This window comes from Cygnus atratus, chromosome 3 (assembly GCF_013377495.2).
Source record: "Cygnus atratus isolate AKBS03 ecotype Queensland, Australia chromosome 3, CAtr_DNAZoo_HiC_assembly, whole genome shotgun sequence".
Classification (NCBI taxonomy): Eukaryota; Metazoa; Chordata; class Aves; order Anseriformes; family Anatidae; genus Cygnus; species Cygnus atratus.
Window position 1 is genome coordinate 33,563,018 of NC_066364.1, and position 23,617 is coordinate 33,586,634.

Consider the following 23,617-nt stretch of genomic DNA (forward strand, 5'->3'; position numbering starts at 1 on the left):
CTTACTTTTTAATTGAATTCTATTAAGCTCCCGTAAATGATCTTCTTCTGACACTTACCCTATAACGTTGTCCATTTATTTCTGGGAAAAAAAAATAATTGATGCTCTTTAAAATCTAAAGAAATAAAACTCCATGCTGTTAGAACAACTAAAGAATAGTCAATTAAGGCAAATAAAACTCATTAACTGCTGAATGGATTATTTCAGTGAACAAATATACATAGGTGAAATCAAGCATTAAATAAAAAGTCTTTGGCTTAAAATTAAATGTTACTGTTCAGAGGAAGAGCTAAAACGCAGCAATTCACAGTAGAAAGTGGAACATTCAGGGCAGTAACCTCAATTTTCTATTTATATCTTGTTTTCTACATTGCAGGTGGTTCTACAAAGCAGGTAGTTTTATCTCCTCCATGTCCAACTATGTTTCATGACGAGGCAAATGGAAAGCTCAGTGGCTGTAAAAGAGTTTTTCTCTAGAAATCAGAGTATTTGAGATTTTTTAATAGACATCATATTTTATCACCTATAATTATACTAACACAGGTCTTTCAATCCTCTGTAGACAGTAAGAGTTACTTAAAGGAAAAGCTGATCTTTCATTGATTTTCAGTTGTTTAAAAGCTACTGGTATCTGTAGTCCCAGGTAGCCTCTATGTTGTCTTAGTCTGAAAACACTGCATGATTACTTTCTTTAAAATTGTAATACTTGTAGAAATTAACCACATTTTCAGTCTACATTGATACATTTCTTCCTGAGAATTCCCGAAGTATCAGCTAATTATGTGGCTGATGCACTTAGTTTACTTGTTTTAGATTCAAATCCAGATGAGATCAGGTAAAAAAAAAATGCCCAGGAACATAAATGCACTGAAGATGAAATACACCTGTCAAAGCACCCTTTGCGCACAGGAGTTTTACTGACCAGGCATTTTAATGAAATAGTTTGCTGCTTGCCAGGTGTCAGATCAGAATTTGTTATTCTACCTGCATAAACCACTACTGATCTTTTATGACCAGCGTTGCCATTCTACTAATCTAAAGTGCTGCAGTTCATCTCCAATATTTTAAAATCTAAAAGATTTCAAATACACCAGGACTATATTTATGCTTTAAACAAGTCTTTATTTTTTAAAGCTTAAAAATGTAATGCATTTACGAAACCATAAAAGTTTAAGTATTTGTTTAGGAATCATAAAACAAAAGGGGACAACTTGTACATACACTCATACTGAATCAGCTTTATATTAAAATCTAGACAAGGAAAATATTTTCTACTTTGATTGGAACTTTTTAAATCCTGTCTCAACTTCAAAGTAAGATTGTATTATATGTTGCTCATATGTAAAACTTTATTTCAGGTATGTCACTGTCACTTTCAGATAGCTGGCAGTTTCATTCCAGGTGAGCTCATGGATAGTTCTGGATTCACAAGCGATGCTTTAAAACTAGAAGATTTGGGTCAGTACTATGTGCATTCCACTGCACGGTAAATTGAAACGTGGCACACACTAAACATGATTCACCCCAAGCTCTATTACTCTCTGAAAGCTGGAATTCTTCTCAACTCACTCTAAAATTTGACCTACAGACACAGCTACCTAATTGGCATACATTGTCAGTTGTAAAAAAAATAAAATTAAAAAAAAAATAAATTTGATGTATCAGCTGAAATCCTGGTGTAGTCAAAAACTATACCAACAAATGAGTTTGGCAAGTATAAACAGCATTTATTTTGTTTAGATTACTCAGTAGAGTTTTATTGGCTATCTCCTCCCAGTGCAGATCAACTCCAAGAGAGTTCATACAGGTCCCAGAATATCCTGACTCTCTACAGTTTAAACATTTGATGCGGAGCTCATATCTAGGAGAGAAAATAGCTCCCATGGTTGGCAAGCAAACTAAAGCATGAAGATCAAATTGGCTATGTACCAATGCGTTATTCCAGCTTCAAAGGTAACTGGCCTACTCATCTCAGTGGGACACTGAGTTAATGCACTTTTTCTGGCATCCCACATCATATCTCCTGCAAGCAACGCTGCTTTCTCTTCCAAAAAATAGTTTCTCCCAGTAGCTTCTACAATTAAAAAAAAACTGTGGTATTTTAAATATGTGCCCACAACTTAGATTAAAGATAATTTATTATGAAATGTATAAGAAAAAAAACCTGGCATGGGTTTTATCCAGCTTTAAGTATAATTCATTCAATAATCATTTTAAGTGTAGCTGCCACAGAAGTCTCTGGGTGCTATTTGAAAAGCTACAGCCACCAGTGTAAAATGCTGAGTTCACCACATGGCATCTCATGTATACAGTCCTATTAGTCTTGCACTAAACAGTCTGATCATATCAACCAAACCTATCTGCCAAAGCAGTGAAAGCACCAGGTTAGCACAATTATGTCATTGAGTGCTTGGTGATAGAACCCTCTTCGTATCATAAACAGTATTATAGTCAGTTTTACTAGGTGTATTACTGTGATACTGCAGTGGAATACCTGTCAGAAAGTCACTTCCAAAGCCATACATTCTGTCTCTATAAACAAATGCGTATGCAAAGACTGTCAACATTAAGAAATTAGAGCTAAAATTGAAACGCTTACATTTGCATAGTTGTGAAAATTTATTAGTTACAGTGTAGTGAAAATCAACTTTTTTGGTACAGGCAGAATAAAAACATACATTACATAGAAAAAAAAATCACAGCTTTAAAAACCGGCTTACATTGTTTAAAATGAGTAAATCTGGTTGTATTTCAAGACATTGGACTTTAACAGTTAATAGTTTTATGCCAAACCGTCACACAGTGCAAGAAATATTCTGCAATAGTACAAATTCCATACAGCAGTCTTCAGAGTATTTAGTCTCACAGAATCATATGGTGGCAAAAAAATTGCGCTGAGTTATTTTTCCATTTAAAAACAAAACATTGTTGAAGTTAAATTTTTCTTTCTTTACATACTCTATATTACAAAAATATCGAATTGCGAATTTGACAGTGTATTCTACAAATAAATGCGCCATGGACAACAGGAATTGCAACTTTGGGACAGTTACTTTACAAAGTGTATTATAAAAATAAATTATATAGCAAACATCAAACGAAATCAAGCGCGTGCCTTAGGCTTTGCAAATAAAAGTGAAATTCAGCTGGCAGAAAGGCTGCTTTTCTCCCTGTATCCCGGCCTGTATCTTTCAAAATATCAGCAAGGCCCTTCGTTCTTAAAGCTCTACCAAGATAAAATACATAAAATGTAATGGAAGCAATAAAAACTTCCACGAAGAATCAGTAGCACAAGTGACCCTGGTGTTGATGGTAGAGAGCTTCTCCAGTGATCCATCCAACTGGTAAGGAGGGCAGTGCACACAGAGAGAATCTACTGGGCTGGTAACTCATCTGGAGCTCATGCGTAACTGGTGAATGATGACGCTCTCTAAAAGAAAAGATAGCAAAACATTTGGTTTTATGAAGCTGTAGCCAAGTTGCAAGTTATTATAAAGAAGAACAATTACATCAGCAATGCATTTTTCTTCAAGAAGTATCTTGCAGACTTAGTCTCACATCCCTGTTTGGTTAAAAGTGCCCTGACTAGTGCTACAAGGGGAAATTCTGTTAGTACCAGGAGCCCTCGGCTTCCACTTCAGTGTCGAGACCACCATTTGGTCATCCATAGGGAAAAAGAATAATATAATTGAATATTGTATAGTTGAACCACAGGAACACAACAGTTACAGTCCCACACCTGCATCAGGTAGAGGATGATTGAAATTGGGATTCTTGCATCCCATCTGAGCAAAGCCATCAGAAACCAGCTGGCAATTCTGAAACGGGGATGAGAAAGACGTATGGGCTCATTTCTTGTTTTTAATTGAATTTTTCATCAGAAACCTATGCTGATTTTAGTCAGCAGGTCTGCATGAATTACGCTATTGACTTTAATGCACATAAATTCCAACCACAGTATGCAAAACGAAGTGTTTGCCTTGTCTTTGAAAGGCTGGGTTTAACTTTGCTCTGTGTAACACGGGAGCTCCCTGATTAATCTCTAGGCTCTGCTGAAATACAAGGTGATCACCTGGTCTTTGGTTCTTCTGAGTACACTGCTCTGACAGGCAACGTTTTCTTTCTCAATAGCCTGAAGATTTTTCAAAAAGTATGCAACCCAAGAAATTACACTAGCCATGTCTTTATTCCCTTTTACATTTCCCTTGACTTTTGCCTTTCCCTGCAAATATTTGCAAGGTGCTTGAATTAGTTACATTATAAGACGGAAGAGAATCGCTGTTTTTCATGTACTCGTCATGCCACACCTTTTCCACTAGATGGCAGATTCCAGTTATGCTTTTCATCCACGTTGAACTAGAAAAGCAGGACTTAAGGCAGCATTCAAGAAAGTATGGTATGTCAGATGAAATAATAGAATTGCCTAAGTAAAAGCATTTCCTTTTTATATAATTTATCGGTAAAAATTATTTTCAAAAATATAAGTATACCTGTTCTCAGAGATTCAAGCAATAAATATGAAAGAACCACAAACTACAGTAAAAAAAAATTACCTTACAACCAGTGCTGTTCTCTAACTTCAAGTTCTTGAAGATGATGGAAAAAGCTGCATTTACTTAGTATCAGATTATAACCTCAGGTGAAATCTCCCTTTTACTTCAGTGGGAGTCATATGAACTCTATAAAAACACTTCCTTAATATTCAATTTGCACATTCTCTATTAATCCAGAGTTTAGTTACAAAATTCTAAGAACTAAATGGGCTGCAGAAAATATTATCTTCCTTGCAAAGGCTCAATTCCTGAATGAACAGCAAAAATATAATAGGCTTCTGAATCAGTCTTCCTCCTACAGTCCAAATATAACAATTTTGCAGAAAAGAGTAGGAAAGATATTTAAAATATATATATCCACTTCCACTATTAATTTGTTCATTAATTTCTTACCCACACGTATATGTTTGCAAGCATTGTTTTTTTCTAATAATCAATTTTGTGTTGAAATGTTATATATGTAATGTGTATACATTATATACATACTGTAGTAACTAAAATAGGTGCTCAAACAGTTATTAAACTGAAATTATAGGAGGGTAGATTTTGTCACAGTTCTGCAGGAGTAACCTCTGTAGGAATACGATATCTGTAGGATATGATTACACGGATTTTTCTAGGGTTATAGGTCTGAACATTTCAAGGTGCTGTGAATTCACTTAAATGCAACTGAATTTATTTTAATGACAGGAAAAGAGAACCAAGGTATGTTTATGTAAAAATGCTAATTCTGATTTCAGTCTCCCGGATGTAAATTGGAATTTCTCAGGGAAACACAGCATTAACAGCTGGCCTATCAAAAATACCAATTCTCATAATGAACCACATCAACTGATATAATTTTTATATATGAAGTTTAATTTCTTCTTACAATATATACAAACACCACCAAATGATACAGAAATGTATGTACCACAGAAAGTGCACACCCAAACAACAGAAGCAAATCATGTATCAGCATTTCTATTTTTAAAATCCTGTTGAAAAGGTTTTTTAAAGGGAGAAACCATTCATACCTGAACGATTTGTACCTGAATCTCAGAGCTGACAGCTCTGAATCTGTGAGTATTTAACCCTGATTGCATCTTCCAAAAAGCCAAGTTAAGAGCAGTGTGCATGTAGCAAGAGAGATTCGAAGTGAAGTTAATATCTATGATTAGAAATGTTGGCTACGGGTCTGAAAGAATGAGCTCAGTCAGAATTAAGGGAAGAGGATAACTCACAGTGACAAAGGGGAAAAAAACATTCCCCTAAATGAAAACGAGTTCAAAGGATGAGCTCACAGAAACTCCTGCCAGCAAACTACAGGTTTCAAACTGACTCAGTGAAATCGGCCACTGATGTGTGATAGGAACATGTAATTGGTCTGAAAATTGTCCTGACTGCTGCAGCTTGTGCCAAGCACCTGAAACGCAGCAGGGTGGTGACTTGCTCTCTCTGAAGACACGTGCTCCAGTTTCTGATCAAAACCACCGAATAGCCATGTAAATACTGAGCGTGTTTTAGAACACATTTAGCACATCTCAGGCAGTAACATGAATTTTCAGTGGTGACCGGATTCAAACGAGGTCTTTGGCACTACTGTGACTAGGCAATGGGAGGAGGCAAGGCAAAGAGGAGCTTTTCTGCCAGCTTTAAATGTTCATGGCACCATGTTCTTGCTTTTGCCAAGCTGGCTCCTCTACTGAAATTAAGAGTTATGTATTTGATGCCTTGTCATCTTTATCACCCACAGAGAGCACGGAACTCAGCACTGGATTCAGACAAAACAGCATGCTGAGCAGGAAGACACTTAAACCCAGCCAAGAGGGTAATGCTGAGGACAAAGCTGTAACTTCTGAATCCTGCCCTACCTCTGAGGTTCAGGTGTCTTGCTAAGCCTTGCCAGAGGCTCCTTCCTCGGTTACACACTCACAGGCCGTAACGATCTCATGAAAACAGAAAATCAGGCCTTTTCTCTCACTGTCTTTACAATATTTGAAAATCTTAAAAGACAGAGAAAGAAACAGAAATTTTCACTTCTTACACAAATATTCCATGGTAAGAGAAGTGTTCCATAATATGTGGGCTGTAGGTTCAATTTCACCTGGGCCTGAAGGGATTCAAATCTGTGTCTCCCCTGTTTCAAAGACCACTGTAACCACCACTACTACTCTGAGTTGAATGCATTTTGCTACTGAAACTGTTCCACTTCATTAAAAAAATCAATATAGAGAAAAAGGGAAGGGAGAGAAAGCATGAGGATGAGTAATCCCTGATGGTCACCTGGCCAGAGGAAGATTGGTTTCTGCACTGTAATCCAGTTATGTAAAATACACAAAATGAAGCCCTGTAAATAAAGGCCTGGATAATTTCTTATGAATTTGTTTCTCACAGTCTGATCCTTTGGTACCAAGTGAAATCTGAGGTGTGAGCAAAGCTTGTCCTTGTGGCATTTCTGCCGTCACTCTCTTGTGTTTGTTCTTTGATATTGTGTGAAGGTGAGCTCATGCTACATTCTTTTGTGCAATGGGGTTCTGCTAAGGTCTTGCTCCTTCTCTCAGTCACCGTCTTCATTAAACTGGAAGAACTTCCTCTTGAGACCTCTGCTGCTTTGTCAGGTTGAAAGTGGTTGATATGTTCAGTGTTGTTCATCAATGGAGGACAGGTGGAGGGATGGGTGAACACAGACAGATATTTCATCTTATAAACTTTCTTTTCACAAAAGGTCAGGCTCAAAAAAGCAGCCTCTGGAACAGAGACCAGAAGCTGGGGCGCTCCCTGATTCAATATCCTGACCATTCAACCACCACTCTCCTGTTTCTGCTCAGTGAATTCTGAAGTCCTCCGTTCAGCACAGCACAGCCTTTACAGGAGGGAATGAGAATGCCATCTTCTTCCCCCTCAACTGTCTGTCAGTGCTATTGGTGAACTTTTGGAGATGATCTAGGTTTGAGTCTTTTCAGATACCGGTGAGAAGGGGGACCTGTCTTGTACCTTTGAAAGACAGGTTCAATCAAAAGCTTTTTTAAATAAGCCATCTATACCCCTGTGAATAGAAATACCCCCTTCACACCCCTATTGGGAGTCATTCATGGTTCTACATCCACTTTAATGCAGCCACCGGTTTCCTACACCTTCCCTCTTTCTTCTTCTGGCCCAAGAGCCTTCAACTGTTAAGACTTCTAAACTATAGGCTCTCTATTTTTTTATTGTATCATCTTACGTTTTTTCTGCCTTTACGAAAGAAGAATCTCAGGTCAATTAAAACAGATGTTAAAAAATGTGCAGTATAACTAAATACATATTTTTAGCTAACAGTCAAAGTGGTTGCCTGATTCCAACTCTCTGGACTTCTGCTGGGTTGGCTATGGAGGAAAAGTTCCTTTTTGTTGTGCTGCCCCTGGGAAAAATAACAGGATCCTTGGTCTGACCTGTCTGGAATTTCTCAAGTCTGTCTCATAAAATCCTACTGACTCTACAAGAGCAGTTCTTAGCTTGTGCCTGCAGTTCTGGTTCAGTTGTGCTGATTTGCATGTCCTGGACTTCAGGTACTTTAATTCTGGCTTCTTTCTTCAGGTGAATTAATGTTTTCGGATGTTATGCAAAACAATTTTTTCAACCACAGGCACACATAGAATATTGTCCTGGGTATGGCAACAGTTAACTAAGGAATAGCTAGTTTCTTTGAAAAAAGTATTTGAGAAGGAGGGCTTAAGCCAGCTGTAGCTCATCACTGTATCAAGCCACATTAGCTTGGGGCTCATGTTTGCAGTATTATTTAAATGACTATTTTGAACTAAAGACTTGCTTCAGTGCCAGTATTTAGAGTGACTATCCAGCTAAAAGCTCTTAATAACGTGTTTTCTTAAAACATCTGCTAAAAAGTCTATCTTACAATAAGAACAGTAAGATCTCAGCAACCATTTATTGACAAATTGAGGCTTTTAAGTGATAACACTTAGTTAGAGGATCTGATGCATTTCTCGGATGGTAACCCACACCACTTGATAATTCCAGTTTCCAAGTTTTATCCAAAATACTCGAATGTTATGAAAAATGCTGCTAATATGAATCTGATTTGCAGATGTCATAGGATCCAGAACCTTAAAATTAGCAGGTATTGCAGGTGCTACGCACATGTAGAAATGGAAGCCTGTTTCTTTTTGTATGTGACAGCAGCTTTTACATCACAGACAAAGTGTCCTTCACGTGAATCAAAAAATGCCAGCTTTACTCTGGGATAATGGCCATATCTGGATCTTAAATTGGAGAGCATTGCAAAGCGCAGACTGAAGACTAAACATTGCTTGGATTGAATATAATTTTGCTGACCTTCTGTGGCAGATTCTTCCATCTAATTTCTTCTCCCAGACAGAAAGCTATTTAATATTTCACCCACTGGTGCATTTTCTTTTCTGTGAATTGTATTTATTATTTATTTGTTGTCTTCCTGCCTTTCCTTCCAAAAGCTATTCCTAATCATTGGGTCCTTTACAGTCTTCCGTGGTGGCTGAGACATACAAGCTTTAAAACCCTTATTTATCAGCCTGCTCAGCTCAGTTTCTTTTGTTTGCAACTTTCTCCTGTGAAAATTGATCACTTAATGGAAATGCTCTTTAATAACTTTAGTGTTATTAAATAAATAGTCATAACAATCATCAACATCCACACCATTTCCATGCTGGAACAATTCCTTAAAACATGCTTAAAAATGCAAACATGTAAATGAAGAAATTGCAAAGAGAGAAAAAAGATGAATCTCCGTGGTATTCTTAGGTGGTCTGTATTTAAGGCAAAATATTTCAAACAAATGAGAATTGAGAATAACTCACATACCAAACCCTATCTCTCTGACTGCCCGTACACAAGCTGTGTCTTTAGATAGCAATTTGCTGCCAGCAATCTGTGTTGACTTCCCCTCTAACATCTGTGTTGACTTCCCCTCTAACATCACCCATAAGGATGCCTGGGAACTCAGGTTTAACTATAGAGCACAAGTCCATCCAACAAGGAAAACTGCAAACCTAATGAAGTCAACTGAATGACTTGCTTCATAGACTTCGGTGGTCTTTCGAGCAGGCAAAAATGGACTGTATTGATTTTGGCCAGATCAATGTTTCTCTGAAGCTCTTTTTAAAGACTAAACACCTTTTGGCTCACTTGCCTCCCTCCATCCAGCCTCCAGAGCTGGCAGTAACCCAGTCAAAGTCAGAGAATGGAGACCCTGACTGTAAGCACTGTAAGCACTGACTGTGAGCGTGGACCCCACTAGGGAAGAAATACACTGCTGCTTAGTGCTGCTGCTGCCTGCATTGTGCAGCCTCCATACTCCCTTGGATTCTGTCACTGCCTTGAGAAAGCAGCTCACAAGTGAGAAATGCTTATTTATAAGAGAGATTCCTAGAGAGAAGGCTGGTCACAAAGTGTGGTCCTTTCTCTCTGCCTCTCCCTCCTGCACCTGAGGCACGAGCTTTTATTGAAATAAAACCTCAAGGGCACTGCATCCTGGCATTGCATCCCTGGACAAGGCAGCAGCTCAGAAATGGGGTTACAGGCAGGTGCTCCACCCAGCAGCCAGGGTGGGAAGCGATCTGTTAAGATGGGAGACAATCTGTTAAAAGTGACCGATCTTCCTTCAATCTATTTAAAACTGATTGAGCCTATCATTAAGAATTCCTGGGCTGGATTAATAACTTGGTGTGGTTGCCCGTTCTCACCTCCCAAGCTGAACATATACCTGGCATATACTGGTGGCTTCTTCCCCCCTTCATGAAGGAAACAAAAGGATGTTGTTACTGAAGTAGTCAAAGCACACACTCATTAGTTTGTTGTAAATGACCGGGCTTCGTTAGTATGGGCAAACACAGACAGGGGGCTGAGTTCATGGTAGCAGTAACACCTGCAGAACATACCATACCCCCTGAGCCACCGTCATCAGCCCTGACCCCCGCCCAGGGAGCCAGAGCTGCTGCCTGAAGATTTCTTCAGTTCTATTTTCATAGACTGAGTCTCGGCACGAGGCTCGAATTTTGTCACATTTCCTGCTCCTGGGGCTGCCACTACTGGCTTTCCTGCTTTCATACCTTTTGACACAGGAATGCGGGTGGGTGTAGGTCTCGGGGATGACCCATCCTGTCCTGTCTGCAAAAGAGAGACACAGAGAGAGAGAAATGACGTGAACTGAGGATTTTTGCTTCTCATATGTTCTCATCATACACCTTTCATTTACCTCTCAAGCAACAATGTCCCAAATCATGCCTATTAGCAAATTAATGCTCGCATCTGAAACCTGGCAGCAGCAAATGCTACTAGAGCAGGGCCGAAGGTACAAAATCAGGGTGAAACTAGTTTTCCAGAGCTGAGGTGCAGCATTTTGGATCAGGATGTCCTAAGGATGGGAATCCCTGCAGAACTGATTCTGCAGCACAACACTGTGCAGGGCTCACTCAGAGGCTACTGAACCACTGGCTAATGCTGAGCCCTGACTAATTGCCATGTTTTCAGAGGTGGGACAAGATCTCTCAGCCACGTAAATAAAATTCAACTTTGCTCTCCCATGGCTGGAGCCACTTACTTCTGCACCGGGAAGTACGGAGGCAGAAGGAAGCGAATAGGGCCAGGGCAGAGACAGGGCAAAGATTTGGATTTCCTTCTCCTGCGGGAGGAAGGATGTGGGAGCCATAGCCACGACCTGTTGACCTTTGGCAAAGGAGAAGCAAGCAGACCACATTTCCAGGCCTACCACAGGGCAGCATGGAGGTGGTCACTTTTGCCTTGACTACAGCCTACCTAGCACACTGATCCTCAAGTTAGGGGACATCAGAAAAAAAAAAATTAAAAAGGCCCAGAGCAATTTTTAATGTTTATTTCTTCTAGAGGGAAGCTAGTTGAGGGCCAGAGCCCTCTGCACGGGGCTGGCACATAGCAGCTACCAGGGATCTGTGCCCATCCGCAGTGCCAGCTGGCGGCCAGGCAGACTATCCCATGGCTTTGAAAACGGCAATCCACAGATAGGTTCAGGCAACCAAATCCCACTGTGTAAACATACAAGGAGCACTTGGATAGGACAAAAAGACTCAAAAGAGCCAACTGGTCTTTTTTTGGCCTGATAATATTAGCCAAAACTGGAAGCTAGCCCTTATGGACCGCAACCTAAAAGAAATACATGCAACCATGACAGTCCTGAGAGGAAAATGTGCATTTACCTTCTGTAGTTTGCAATATAGACACACGTTAACAGGGACAACTTCTGTATCAGCTGAATGTCAAATTTGGCTTTTTTCTTTTCAGATAGCAATGAAGATTTTGATCTCACAAAAGGCAACACTTTTCATAAGATCCTGAAATCCTAGCGAGATCTATTTGCTAAATGACTAAATTCTGCAACTTATGGCATATAAGCAAAATAACACTAAGCTGCTGAGGAAGATTGGATTAGGGGATTCTGTCAATTGTAACACGTATTTGCACATTTACTTTAAAATGCTTTTTAAAAATGCTCCACGAAGGAGCATTTTTCTCTCTCGAAGGATTTCCAGCCAGTAGCATCAGAGCCGTCTGTCTGCATCCTGAGTATTCAAAGGAAAGCCATTCCTTAATCTTCTAAGACCAGTTCAAAACCCTATGTGTACACAAAAAAAAAATCACAATTGGAAAACTTGAATGCTGTCTGCCTGGCAGGAAGGAAGCCATTTTCAATAACTAAAAGCAACATTTACAATAGCAGTCTAATGGCTAATATGGAACTCACATGTAGATGTCAAAACAAGTTAGGTCCATACAATTCTGTAAGGCAAAACATGCAAATGCATTCCATCAGCCTTGGAAAATATGTCAACATCCCAGGGAACCCAAATGACAAACATCTTGTGCTCCCTGAAAGAGCTCCACAGTGTGTAAACATGAGGCAATCAAATGGAGTAGCTGGAATCTCAGGCATTTCTTCAGCTTTATTCGCATGTTAATTATTAGCTAAGGATTTGGGTGCTTTCAAGTTACTCATTTCAAGCCTAAATCACTCAAAATCACTTTGAAAAGAACTCTTAACTTGTTTTAAATTTTTTAGTTTCATTCATTGTGGCATACAAACATGTTGATCATGTGGAAGCTAATGCCCGCTTCACAGACGGCTGCAAAAGCATTTTGTGTTTGCTAAGCAAAGAAAAACAGCACAAAGGTGGCTCTTCAGCAAGACGTCCCCTTGTGCAAGCAAGAGTGATGGCAGAAGCAGGCATGGGACGCTGGGAGGCTTCAGTCATGTCTGTGGCCGAAACCCCAGAAAACCCACTCAATTCTTGTGCAGCCAGCACGAATTGGCAGTGAAGCAGCTCCAGAGGAAAGCAGGGTGAAGTTGCCTGGCTGTGAGCTGGCTGTGCATGGTACGGGAGCAGTGCAGGCAGCCTGGGAGCAGTGCAGGCAGCCAGAGCCAGGCCACTGAACACATTACTGCGTTCTGACCACGGGACGAATACGTGCAGCCACCAAGCTGTTTGGGTCAATAAGCAGAGCTCACTTGCAAGTGCATTAATCAGTGAGGTTGGACAGTTGCATTAAAGGGAGAAAAGCAATTTGAATGTACACAACATTTACTGCGTTTTAGTGGTTTGTAACAGATTCTGCGTGGTGCATTTGATGGATACACAAAAAGAGAGCTTTCATGCACATGTTCACTTTGGGGATATTTTAATAACAGAGGTGCATTTTCAGCATTTGTTCTTGATCAGATCGGGGAGCAGCTTACCCTGGACAAAAACAGTTCGGTTCAGCGGCTGACACAAAGGTATCCAGTGCAATTTGAGATGCTCTGGGCTATTCAAGCTATCTGCACAGGGCTGGTAGATAAGAGAGGATCTAAGGAGACCTGCAACCTCTGATAAAGCAGCTGGAAGTTAGGCAGCCTACTTGAGAGCACTTTAAATGGCATGAAAGAAGTATGTTTAGACAATTGAATACTGAAAGGGTGGGACTTGAGACCTAGGCAGAAAGTGCAGCCAGGGGAGCCCACTGGACACCTACGAAGAGCTAAATTTAGATGCCGATCTCAACCTGAATGCTGCCCAAATGAGAGTAGCCTTATAGCTACTTTAATGTGTGCCCAGTGAGCGCTGGCACCCAACAGCCTCTCAGCCATGCCCTGTGCCCTCGGTCACCGGAAGAGAACCAGAAGAGTTGCTGTAAATCAACAGTAACGCCCCGTAGTCCTCCGCCTGCCTACCTGCTCCACCACAAAACCAGTCTCTGTTTTTGGACTGTGAGGCAGGCAGACATCACAGGTCAGGCTGAATCTATGAAAGTACCATGTGTGCACCTTAAAATTAACTGCTTCCGTGCCTGCAGTACAGAAGATGACTGTATAACTTCAAATTGGAAAAAGAGTCACGTGTTTTCAGATATGAAAACAGTAACTGCAAATTTGCTGTAGCAGCAGGTGAGAGCTAGAAACTTTGAATTACTTTCCCCTTTGGATCTTGGTACTGCATTAGTACATTGTACAGAGCATCTTGTGTGAGGAGAGCTTAGAAAAAAGTAAAACCTGTGAGCTAAGAAAGCAGCTTTGTATTGGTTTGTCTTCTTTGATTTTATGAACTCACCCCTTCAAAATGGTATCAATGTTGGTTTCTTCTAGTGTTACTGAGTAAATGATTACAACTTCTTTTTTCGATGAGGGGTATTGCACGTGTTTATAAAACAGCCATTTGCAAAACAGATAGTGAATATACAACTTCTCTTCTTCTTTTTTTAGTTTTTTTCATGGGGAGGTAAAAGCACATTTGAGCTTGTTAGAAGTTCCCTGGTAATTTGATTAGGGGTCTTAAAAAACAAAGGAAAGCATAAGATAAAGTAAATCGCATTGTCGAGCTATTTTCCTTACATTCCAAATCAGGGATGAAGTGAAGAAAGAAGCCGCTTTTTAGCCAGTTGAAAACAAAACAAACAATTTTTATGTGTTATGGTTCAGTGCATCATCACAGAAGGGACAGACATCCAGTAATAAAGAATGAGGAATTCTTTAAAAAAAAAAAAAAAGAACACCACTCTACCACAGTCTATTAAACACGAAGAGGTGGCTACAAGATCTGGTTCAGAAAGAAGTACCCACCTATGGCCAAAAACTGGGAACAGACACTGAGGGAAACATTAATCTATGTTTACTCACTTAAAATAATTCTACCCCAAGCATCTGCTACAAGCTACTGTCTAGCTAAATGAGATTTTGGACTAATTCAGTACTGCTGCTTTTATATTTTGGTCAAAATCTTCTTTCCCAACTAAAACAATGCAAAATGATGTCCAAGGCCTAGTAAACCTTGGAGGGAGGCCTATCAAAAAATCTTGTGCAATGTGGTTAAATACAGAGGTGAGAGACTGATTTAAATTTGATTTGCTATGAAAAAGAAATTAGGGAACCACCACAGAGACACAGAGAGAAAGCAGCAAAAAATAAGGTCCCTTCCAACCTGAGCCATTCTATGATTCTAATATTGCAGAGGAAGCACCATTGTAACACGGCCCATATAAAAGCTGAGAACGTCAGAGGAACAGAAAGAGCTTTAGTATTCACTGGCTGAAAAAGACTTGGAGCCAAAAGCAATGATACCATGTCTGGCTATTCATTCCTTTGGAGTTCAGCACAGCAGATATTAATTAAATTATAAATGTAAGGGGATTCTACCAAAGAAATATCAGCCTGTGCGATCAGACTCTAAAGACTCTCCAGCTGGGCCAAAACCCATTAGGAGTATTTTCAGAAGTCAGAATTTGCACTTAGGAAAAATAAAAATATAGTTTCTTGCTCTGTCATCTCCATCATTCTTTGTCCCTCTCTTTCTTTCAGTTGGAAATTTACAGGATTGACATTATTTTCAGTAATTTTGCAGGAACTTCCTTTCAGAGTTACTCCTTTGGGAGATAATGCCAAAAGTATACTAGTGTCCAATGCTGGCATAAAAATATCCATTTCCACCACAGAGGAATCGGGTAAATTCTGAATTTATGTTTAAGCTTATATCTGAAATACATGTAGGGAAGTTCAAGAGTTTGTCTCCTCTTCCCACCCATTCTTTCCCTGCCGGTGTCCCAAACCCAAACTATGATCTCCCTTCTCCTTAACAGATACTACAAAATGAGACCATGAGACCATGCTGCTTACCACTGACTGTGTTCCTCGTGTGGAAGACGTAGTAACAGGAGTTATAGTGATAGTACTTGTCACCTTGCTCGCTGCAGGTCGCGAGGACAGGTTGTTCCGGGGTGATCGAAGGACGGTTCCAGTGACAACTTCCTTCTCGGCTGCTATGTTCACTGGTCTGACTGTTATCACAGGACTTGCACCATCCAGCGTGGCACCAGGAGAGCGTTTAAACTGGGAACCTAAGTGGATGTGGATTTTGTTGTCTTCTGTTGTAATAATGTTGGCGTTGGTGTTGTATTTCCGGATTGGAGTTGGGACGGTTTGTTTTTCTGGTGTAACTTTGAAGACGGCCCTTCCCATGGTCGTGTCTTGTGACTGAGGAGAAACAGAGATTTCTGTTGGTGCTGCGGATGTCGATACTGTCATAATCTGAATCGGTGATGCAGGTCTGTCGACAAAGGGTGCTCTCCCTCCCTCTGGAGACTTTTCTCTGGAGAATGTTGTTATAGTGACGGGAGACATAGAACGGTCTGGGCCCATTGGACTTTCACTGCCTTTTCCTTTTTGGGGCATAACATTTGGAGAAGGAATGATGGTTATTCGTGGCTTCTGATTTCCCAAAGTAGGAATGACAGTGGTACTTGAAAAAAACTCCTCTGAGGTTGGACTGGTTATCTCCAAAGTAGCTGTGCTGTTCTCATGGTCTGGTGTCACCCGAATATGAAGAGGCTGACCTTGTTTTGGAGAAAGGACAACCTCCCCAGGATGTGCTGGACTACCGTGGGCTCGGGTTCCTTTATCCGGAGTTGCCTGAGCCCCAGTTTCCCTCTTTCTCATCCATGGTATCCACGATTTCCTCATTGCAAGTTCATTCGCTGCTGGAGGGTATCTCTCAAGGACTGAAGAACGCTCCATGGGTTTCTTCAGACCTACCTGTCGCAGATTGCTCATGATGTGATTCTCCTCCTGGAAGGATTTACGTATAAACACAGCTGGAGTTTCTTCTTCTGCTGCTTCACTGCTTACAGCATCTGTTTGCACACCAGTGGATGTCACAGGAACATCGACTATTCTTCGTCCATTTATGCTGGGCCTCAGAGCACGGCTGTAACGCTTAGAAAGCTCTAACTCTCTTGTTAGGTTCAGAACTTCCTGTCCCATGCTCTTGTTTTTATTTTCTTCTTCCATAAACCTCTGCTGCAGAACCGAGTAATCAACCTGAAGCTGAGAAAGTTGGTCTTCTTTGTTCATCAGCTCATGGATTTTCTCCTTAAGAGCTTGAACTTCTGCTTTCAAATCTCTGCTTTTAGCCTCTTCCAAACGAAACCTGTGCCTCAACTCTGCCTCCTGGCTCACTGCTTCACCTTTTTCTATTGCTTTGTTTTTGGCAATCTGGAGCTTCATCTCCTCCAGCTGTTGAGAAAGTAAGTTAGCTTTATCCTGCTCAGTCCTAAATTTCTGCTCTAGCTGATCATATTCATCTTCTGTCTTCATCAAATCTCCTTCAACCACTTCCAATTGTTTGAGACGTTTTTTCAGTCTTTCAATTTCAATGGTAAGCTCCTTAATCTTGTTGTCCTCATGACAACCATGCTCTGGTCCTTTTCTGGCTCGACCTCTCGTAATTTCTCTTTCTACTTCCTCCATACCATCAATCCTTTTCTTTAACAGGTCAACTCTGCAGCTTAGTTCAGACGATTTTTCTTCTTCACTTTTCAGTTTGCCAATCAACTCATCCCTTTCCTTTGTCAAACTAGACACCTTTTCCTCCATTTCAGATTTCAGTTTCAAAAATTTCTTACTTTCTTCTATCAGCTTCTCTGTTACATCCATAACTTTCCCTTGTTCAACTTTAAAATTCTTGTTTAGGCCCTCAACCCTTTTTTCCTCCTGTTTTATTTTTTCCATCATATTTTTCCGTTCATCAACCAACATTACAGTAAATGACTTCAGCTTTGCAAGGTCATCTTTTAAGCTTATTTCAGCCTTTTCCAACTTACTTTCTGATGCCTCAAGGTCTTTCACTCGAGTCTTCACCACTTCCAACTCATTTATCAAATCCTTAGTTAAATTCTTTTCTTTCTCCAAGTTGATGTGTAGCTGGGTGCATTCAGACTTACTTTTACTGAAAGCCTCTTCCAGTTTCTCCAGTTCTGACATTCTCTTCTGCAACTTTTCCACTTCAAGTTTCAACTCTTTGCTATGGTGCTCTTCCTCTTGCAGTTTATTTTTCAGCTCTTTACACTGGGATTCGGTTTTTGTGATCTCTTCATCTTTTCCCTCCATTTCAAGCACACGCTTGCGAAGGTTTTCCACTTCTGCCATTAAGCTAGAGTTCCCACATTCCCCTTTTGCTATTTTATCTCTTAGTTCTTGAAGTTCCTCCTCAGCTTTTTGAAGACTTTTGTTAGTTTCTTCTAACTCCTCTATTCTGCGAGTCAACCCAACCAACTTAAGCCTTAGCTGTCTGTTATGTGACTCTTGATTAGCCAGTTTAGCCGTCATCTCCTCATGTTCTTGAGAAAATGATGATGTTTTGTGTTCAAGTTCTGTCTCTAACTTCATCAGTTTTTGTCCATCCTCTTTTGTTTTTGCAGTAATGATTTTAAGCTTTTCTTCTTCTTCCTTTAGTTTTTGATTTAAATCTTGTATTTTCTGGCTCTGTTGACCAAGTTGTTCAATATGCATTTGTCTTTCATCCACCAGCATGAGTGCAAATGACTTGAGCTTGACAAGTTCTTCTCGTAGTTTACTAAGTCTCTTTGTATGTTCTTTCTCCTTACGAGCTTGATAGATCTTCTCCTGCTCAAGAAGTTTCTTCAACCTGAAACAAGTTATTACAAAGGCATTAAACTAAAATATATTCATATTTGGCACATTTCTCAATTTGGTTTTTTTCTCCATTTTTAACTAACTTTCATTTTATTAGGACTTTTTTTCTCCATTAATAACTTAGGTAGTCTTTCAACAAGTAACTACCTATCAAACTTATATTTCCCAGTCTAACTATTTTAAATTATAAAAAAACAGAATATTATACAAAGTCATCTAGAATTCTGAAAAGCAGTGAAATTTTATATATGTATACATAGCAGACACATCGTTTTTTAACTCCTTTACATTTATTTCTCAGCTAGGATGACGTTGATAAGGGTATATCAGGACAGGTATATCTATTCACCAATCCATTTATACTGAACTTTTTTTACAAGGTGATTTCCTCAATAATGTCTTACATACATAAAAATATGTAAAATAAGAATAAAAAAAATAAAAATAAAAAAAAGAAAGAAAACTAACGCAACCATAGATAAATGGATCAATCCTGGTTATAAATAAACCAGCTAGACAAAAGATTATGTTAGCACATGACTGATAACCATCTGGGCATCCCAGGCATAAGAAATCAGCAGTAAGAGAAATTTGCTAGCACAGCAATTATTATGTTGAGGTTTGTTCTCCCTGTTGCATTTCCATTTCCAATAGCAGATTTTGTTGACTACAAGGGTCAGACTTATCAAACCTTTGGCTACAGCTAACCATAGTTGGAAAATGCTCTCCTTTATAGCCTCTAAAGCTGTATTTTCAGACAATATAAAAACACAAATCAGATCTATCCTCAGAACGATAATATAGACCTACATTTTCCAGCATGGGAAAATGCATTATCCATTACCTATGCAACATTTCAATGGGAAAGTGAAGCACACTGATAGGTATTTTGTATCTGTGATTTATAGTGAGAATACATTGACATCAGCACAAGACATTTGCATTGACAACTGCACATATTATAAGCACAGATTTATGAGGATGGTGATCCTCAACTGATAAAGAGGTACAGATAACACAGGGATATATCCCCTACTAATATAAAAGCTTTACTTTAAAAACAGCAGTATGATTTAGAAAAGACACAGGTATGCATGCTGAATTTACCGTGAAATTACATGTTTGTCAAAGCACCTACAACTCCCATATAAAGAAGCATATTGTTTCAAGTCCACTTGCTTTGCTCACCCTATGCCTGAAACATTTAAACTTCTTTTAACTGCGACAAACAATGAGGTGATAACAGCAGAGCAATTTGCCACCACAATTTCACTTGTAGTAACTGAAAGATCCAAATCTTAGCAAAGACTGACTTTAATCAGTACTGCTATGTAAAATGCTGTACTGTACGTGGCGGTGGTGAAGCACAGGTACACACTCCTCTCTGCTGCCCCAGCAATGAAGTGGTGCAGGGAGCTCCGGGGGCACAATGCAAAACACCAGCGATGTCTCCCGGAGCGCTCACCTGAACTCTAAACTCATAAAACCAGTCACATTCACTTGGTTTTCCAGCAACTATTAATGTTTCACTCCTTGTCCCTCAGGGACCAGAACGAACAGGAACTAGAATGCAAAGCTATCAGAAAAGAAAAGGAAGTCAGAAAGCAGGACAGGATGCAGTAGGTAGGGAAGGAGAAGGCTGAAGAATGCTTTTGAAAACAAGAGTCGGATAGGATGTGGGAGTAAGAGAATAGTAGGAACCAGCAGGAGAGGGAAAAACAAACAAACCTTGCAGCCAACCTTGCTGGGTCACAAAAAATCTCTTTAGTTTTGGCAACTCTTTGGAAAGGACTGAAAAGACATGTTGGCATATGCCTCACTATGGGTCACGTTAGAATGTCAAAAGGTAAAAAAAGACCTGCTGCCACTCACAAAGCACTCCCTTTTCACACCGAAGGAGGAACTTTATTAGCATGAAATATATTCCCTAGCTACTCCATCACACTGCTTCATGCAAAAGTTTCTGCCAAGAACCCCCTCTCTCTCTCCCAGGCTACATTTATAAAGAAATAGGATGTGTGCTCTCACTATTTATTTATTTATTTATGTTTTTGCCACAACAGAACAGTGGGAACTAGCCTGTTGGAGCTCTGAACGACCCAGCTCCCAAAGTCATGAACATATAAACAAGAATGTGAGATCTTTTAAAAAAAAAGAAAAAAAAAATAAAAAAGAAAAAAGAAAATTTTAAAGTGGCCCTAACAGAGGACTCTTTTGTTCTCTTTTAAAAAATCTTCCCTTTTGAAAGCCTATGATGCTCAGAAAATTGTGTATGATTTTGAATTCCTCGGCTGCTCATAAAGGGCACATGTGATTTTTACCCAGCAGTTGCTACAAGCAGTACATTGCAGCCAGGATGCTATGCAGAGTGCAAAACAATTCACTGGCCACAAGGTTATCTGAGAGCCTAGTGGGAAATGCTGCTGAGACAATCCCTCACTGAAAAAACAAACAAACAAACACACTGACAAAAACCAACACCTGATTGATAAACTAAGACAAAGAAATGCCAGGGATGAGATGGAGCAACTGGAGAAGAAAGAACATTAGCCCTGTCACTGCCGTGCTGCAACTCTCAGGAGAGTCAGCAGTGTGGAATAACTGGACTTGCACCTCTGGGAAAAGCAAAAATACCATAACTGTGCTAATACAACTAAGTAAATTAGCTTACATATTGCATGTTGAACAAGGTAGGAAGCACCATGGAGCATTTTATTCTGCCTCAGCCTTTAGACAGTGAAACCAGACTGCCTAGGATCTGGCAAGTGAGCTTTCACAGAAGTACAACGATACTTGATGACACTTCTGTTTTCCACGGCCAGGGAAACTGCTTCTGTGAGGGATGGATGGGAAAGCTGTGCAGGTGCCAGAGGAATAAACAATATCTACAGCTTTTCAGTGAAATTTCTAACCACTAGAATAAAGTTGACTTGAAGCTCACTCCTGCTTTTGTCTGCTGTACAACTCTCATACCTCAGTGGCTAAACCAGAATTTCAGCAGGACTGCAAAGTGATGTTGCCCCATCTTGACCCTCACAACTGCTTTGCTACCAGGCTTCTCATCTGACTGCTGCTGCTGCTGCTCGTGTTTGCTAAGTGATGCCGACCTGCGTGGGCTCCAATGCAACACTGAAAGCACCTCAGAGACTCAGAGCACGTGCGTCCTTAATGTATTATCGGGAGCAACTGCATTCTGGGTTGTCAGGAGGTTGAAAACCCCTGCACTCAGGGTGAAAATAAACAAAAAAGAAAAGAGAAAAAAGAAAGCAAAAAAAAAAAAAGGCAGCATTTTAATAATGAAATGTGAGCTAGTCAAAACACTGACAAGTCAACAGTTTGGTACTCTGAGTCCAGTCCCTGTACTTTCTGTCTTGGTTTGCTTTTTTTTTTTTTTTAAGATGAGGAGAAATATTTTGATAAAATTATATAACATGCATTCATCAATAAGAGTATGAAGGCCTCAAAAGACAGACCACAGTGGGGATGAAGGGAAGGCAGATCTGCTCAATGCCTTGTGACTGCTTCACCATAACACCTGCTTCTCAGTGGAAAGTGCTGATGAGTTTGGCACAGTACCCTCCTTTCCCCTTTATAGTAAACTGGGTAAATAAAATAGCAAATCCTTATGTACAATTACGTGCAAACTGTTAGCTGCCTCAGTTAAAAACATCCTGGGACAATGCCATTCCATAATTTTGTACCACAACAGCAGATGCACCTGATCCTGGTGCCGGGGCAGGACGTGGGCCTACTGAAGCTTCTGGCACAGCCTGGCATGGTTTGCGCCATGACAGCACAAAACCAACCACAGGATTAAGAACAGGAAGATTTTCATAAATCAATCTCAGCTTGCAGACATAGGAGTGGAGGAAGAGCAGCTACAGACTTGGTTTTAACCTCCTCCATGAGCCATGTGCTGGAAACAGCCAGCAAGGGTGGGGGTGTAAGCGGGTGGGCACCAGGCCCTCCCTGCTCTCCTTCCTGCGGGTTTGGTGCTGAAGCATTTTATTGCACGAGGTCTTTCTGCTTCCCCTTCCCTCCTCCACACTTCAGCTTGTCAGAAGTGGGCTGGGATGCTGCTATCTGCCAAGCCCTGTCCCTCCAGGGATATCGCTGCACTTCTTTTGTTATGGTTATATGTCTATGCTTTGTCCTACCTGTCCCAAATTACTTGCTCAGGCTGGGGCTAATCACTCCTTCAGGTCTAGAAGGCATTTTTTCCATATAGGAAACCTGGCCAAAACCATACAATTTTCCCCCCTCAGCCAGATGCCTGCTGCCAGAAAGTCTGGCTATTGTGTCAACGTCTTTGTAAGAGACGGTTCTGGATTACAGTGCAGACTCGGTTTGTAAAGAGGCACGTTGGGTATGTTGTGAAGAGGTCTCCGACACAGGCAGGGCTTCAGCCTGCTGCAAGCACTGCTCCTGCCTTACGGGGGGCCCTGACTGTGCCCCGAAGATACGGGTGACAGAGGACGCAGACGGCTAACCCTAGTCCTTCCAGTGAGGAATGAACAAGGGCTGAAGGGCTCCTTGCTGGAATCTGCACTGGATTAATGCTGCTGGTTAACCATCAGGGTGGTTTAACGTTCCTTTAACTCTGATCAATTAATTGAATCACTAAAGCTACAGACTTAGTTTAGCCATATACACTGTTTTTGTTTATTTCTGCATATTTGTTCACTCACTGAGACGTGCAGGAGGAACCCCACAGTACCATTTTCACAGCGTCTCCTCTCAGACTTGAGTGAGGCTCCAACACAAATTATAACTTAGAGCTGGAGAACAATGTTTTCGTGGTTTTGAAAGACACTGCGATAACTTCATACCAGAAGAACTTAGATGAGCATTACTGGATTTTAGATGGGACTTATTTTATTTGTAAATGGTAGAAGAAGTAACAGCAGCAAGACCTGAGCCAAAATCAAGCATTAGTTCTTGCCTACATTTGCAAAAAGATTGCAAATAGTGATCAGTAAGCATTTTCTTGCTTTCTAAAGGACCATAATCTTTATGAATGCATTTGAATTATAATCAAAATAGCAAACTGGGAAGTATAAAAGCCCTTCCTAGCACTGATAGCTGATAAGAGAGCAATTCTTCAAGATGGCTTACAATC

The 23,617-nt window shown here is 40.3% G+C and overlaps 1 protein-coding gene across 5 annotated transcripts in view; it reads right to left on the reverse strand.

The window, feature by feature from the left end:
- Window positions 1–2,732: 2,732 nt before the first annotated feature.
- The window catches only part of FILIP1 (filamin A interacting protein 1), a 115,927-nt gene continuing 95,042 nt past the window's right edge, over window positions 2,733–23,617 (reverse strand). For 2 of the 5 annotated variants that reach the window (XM_035543159.2, XM_035543158.2), the window contains 2 exons: window positions 15,685–18,490; window positions 9,448–10,676 (listed from right to left, as the gene is read on the reverse strand). In XM_035543159.2, coding sequence (XP_035399052.1) covers window positions 10,470–10,676; window positions 15,685–18,490 — 3,013 coding nt within the window. In that variant the 3' untranslated portion in view covers window positions 9,448–10,469. Of the gene's footprint in view, window positions 3,431–9,447; window positions 10,677–15,684; window positions 18,491–23,617 lie in introns of those variants that run through there. The other 3 variants (XM_035543160.2, XM_050709983.1, XM_035543156.2) reach the window with 3 other exon arrangements.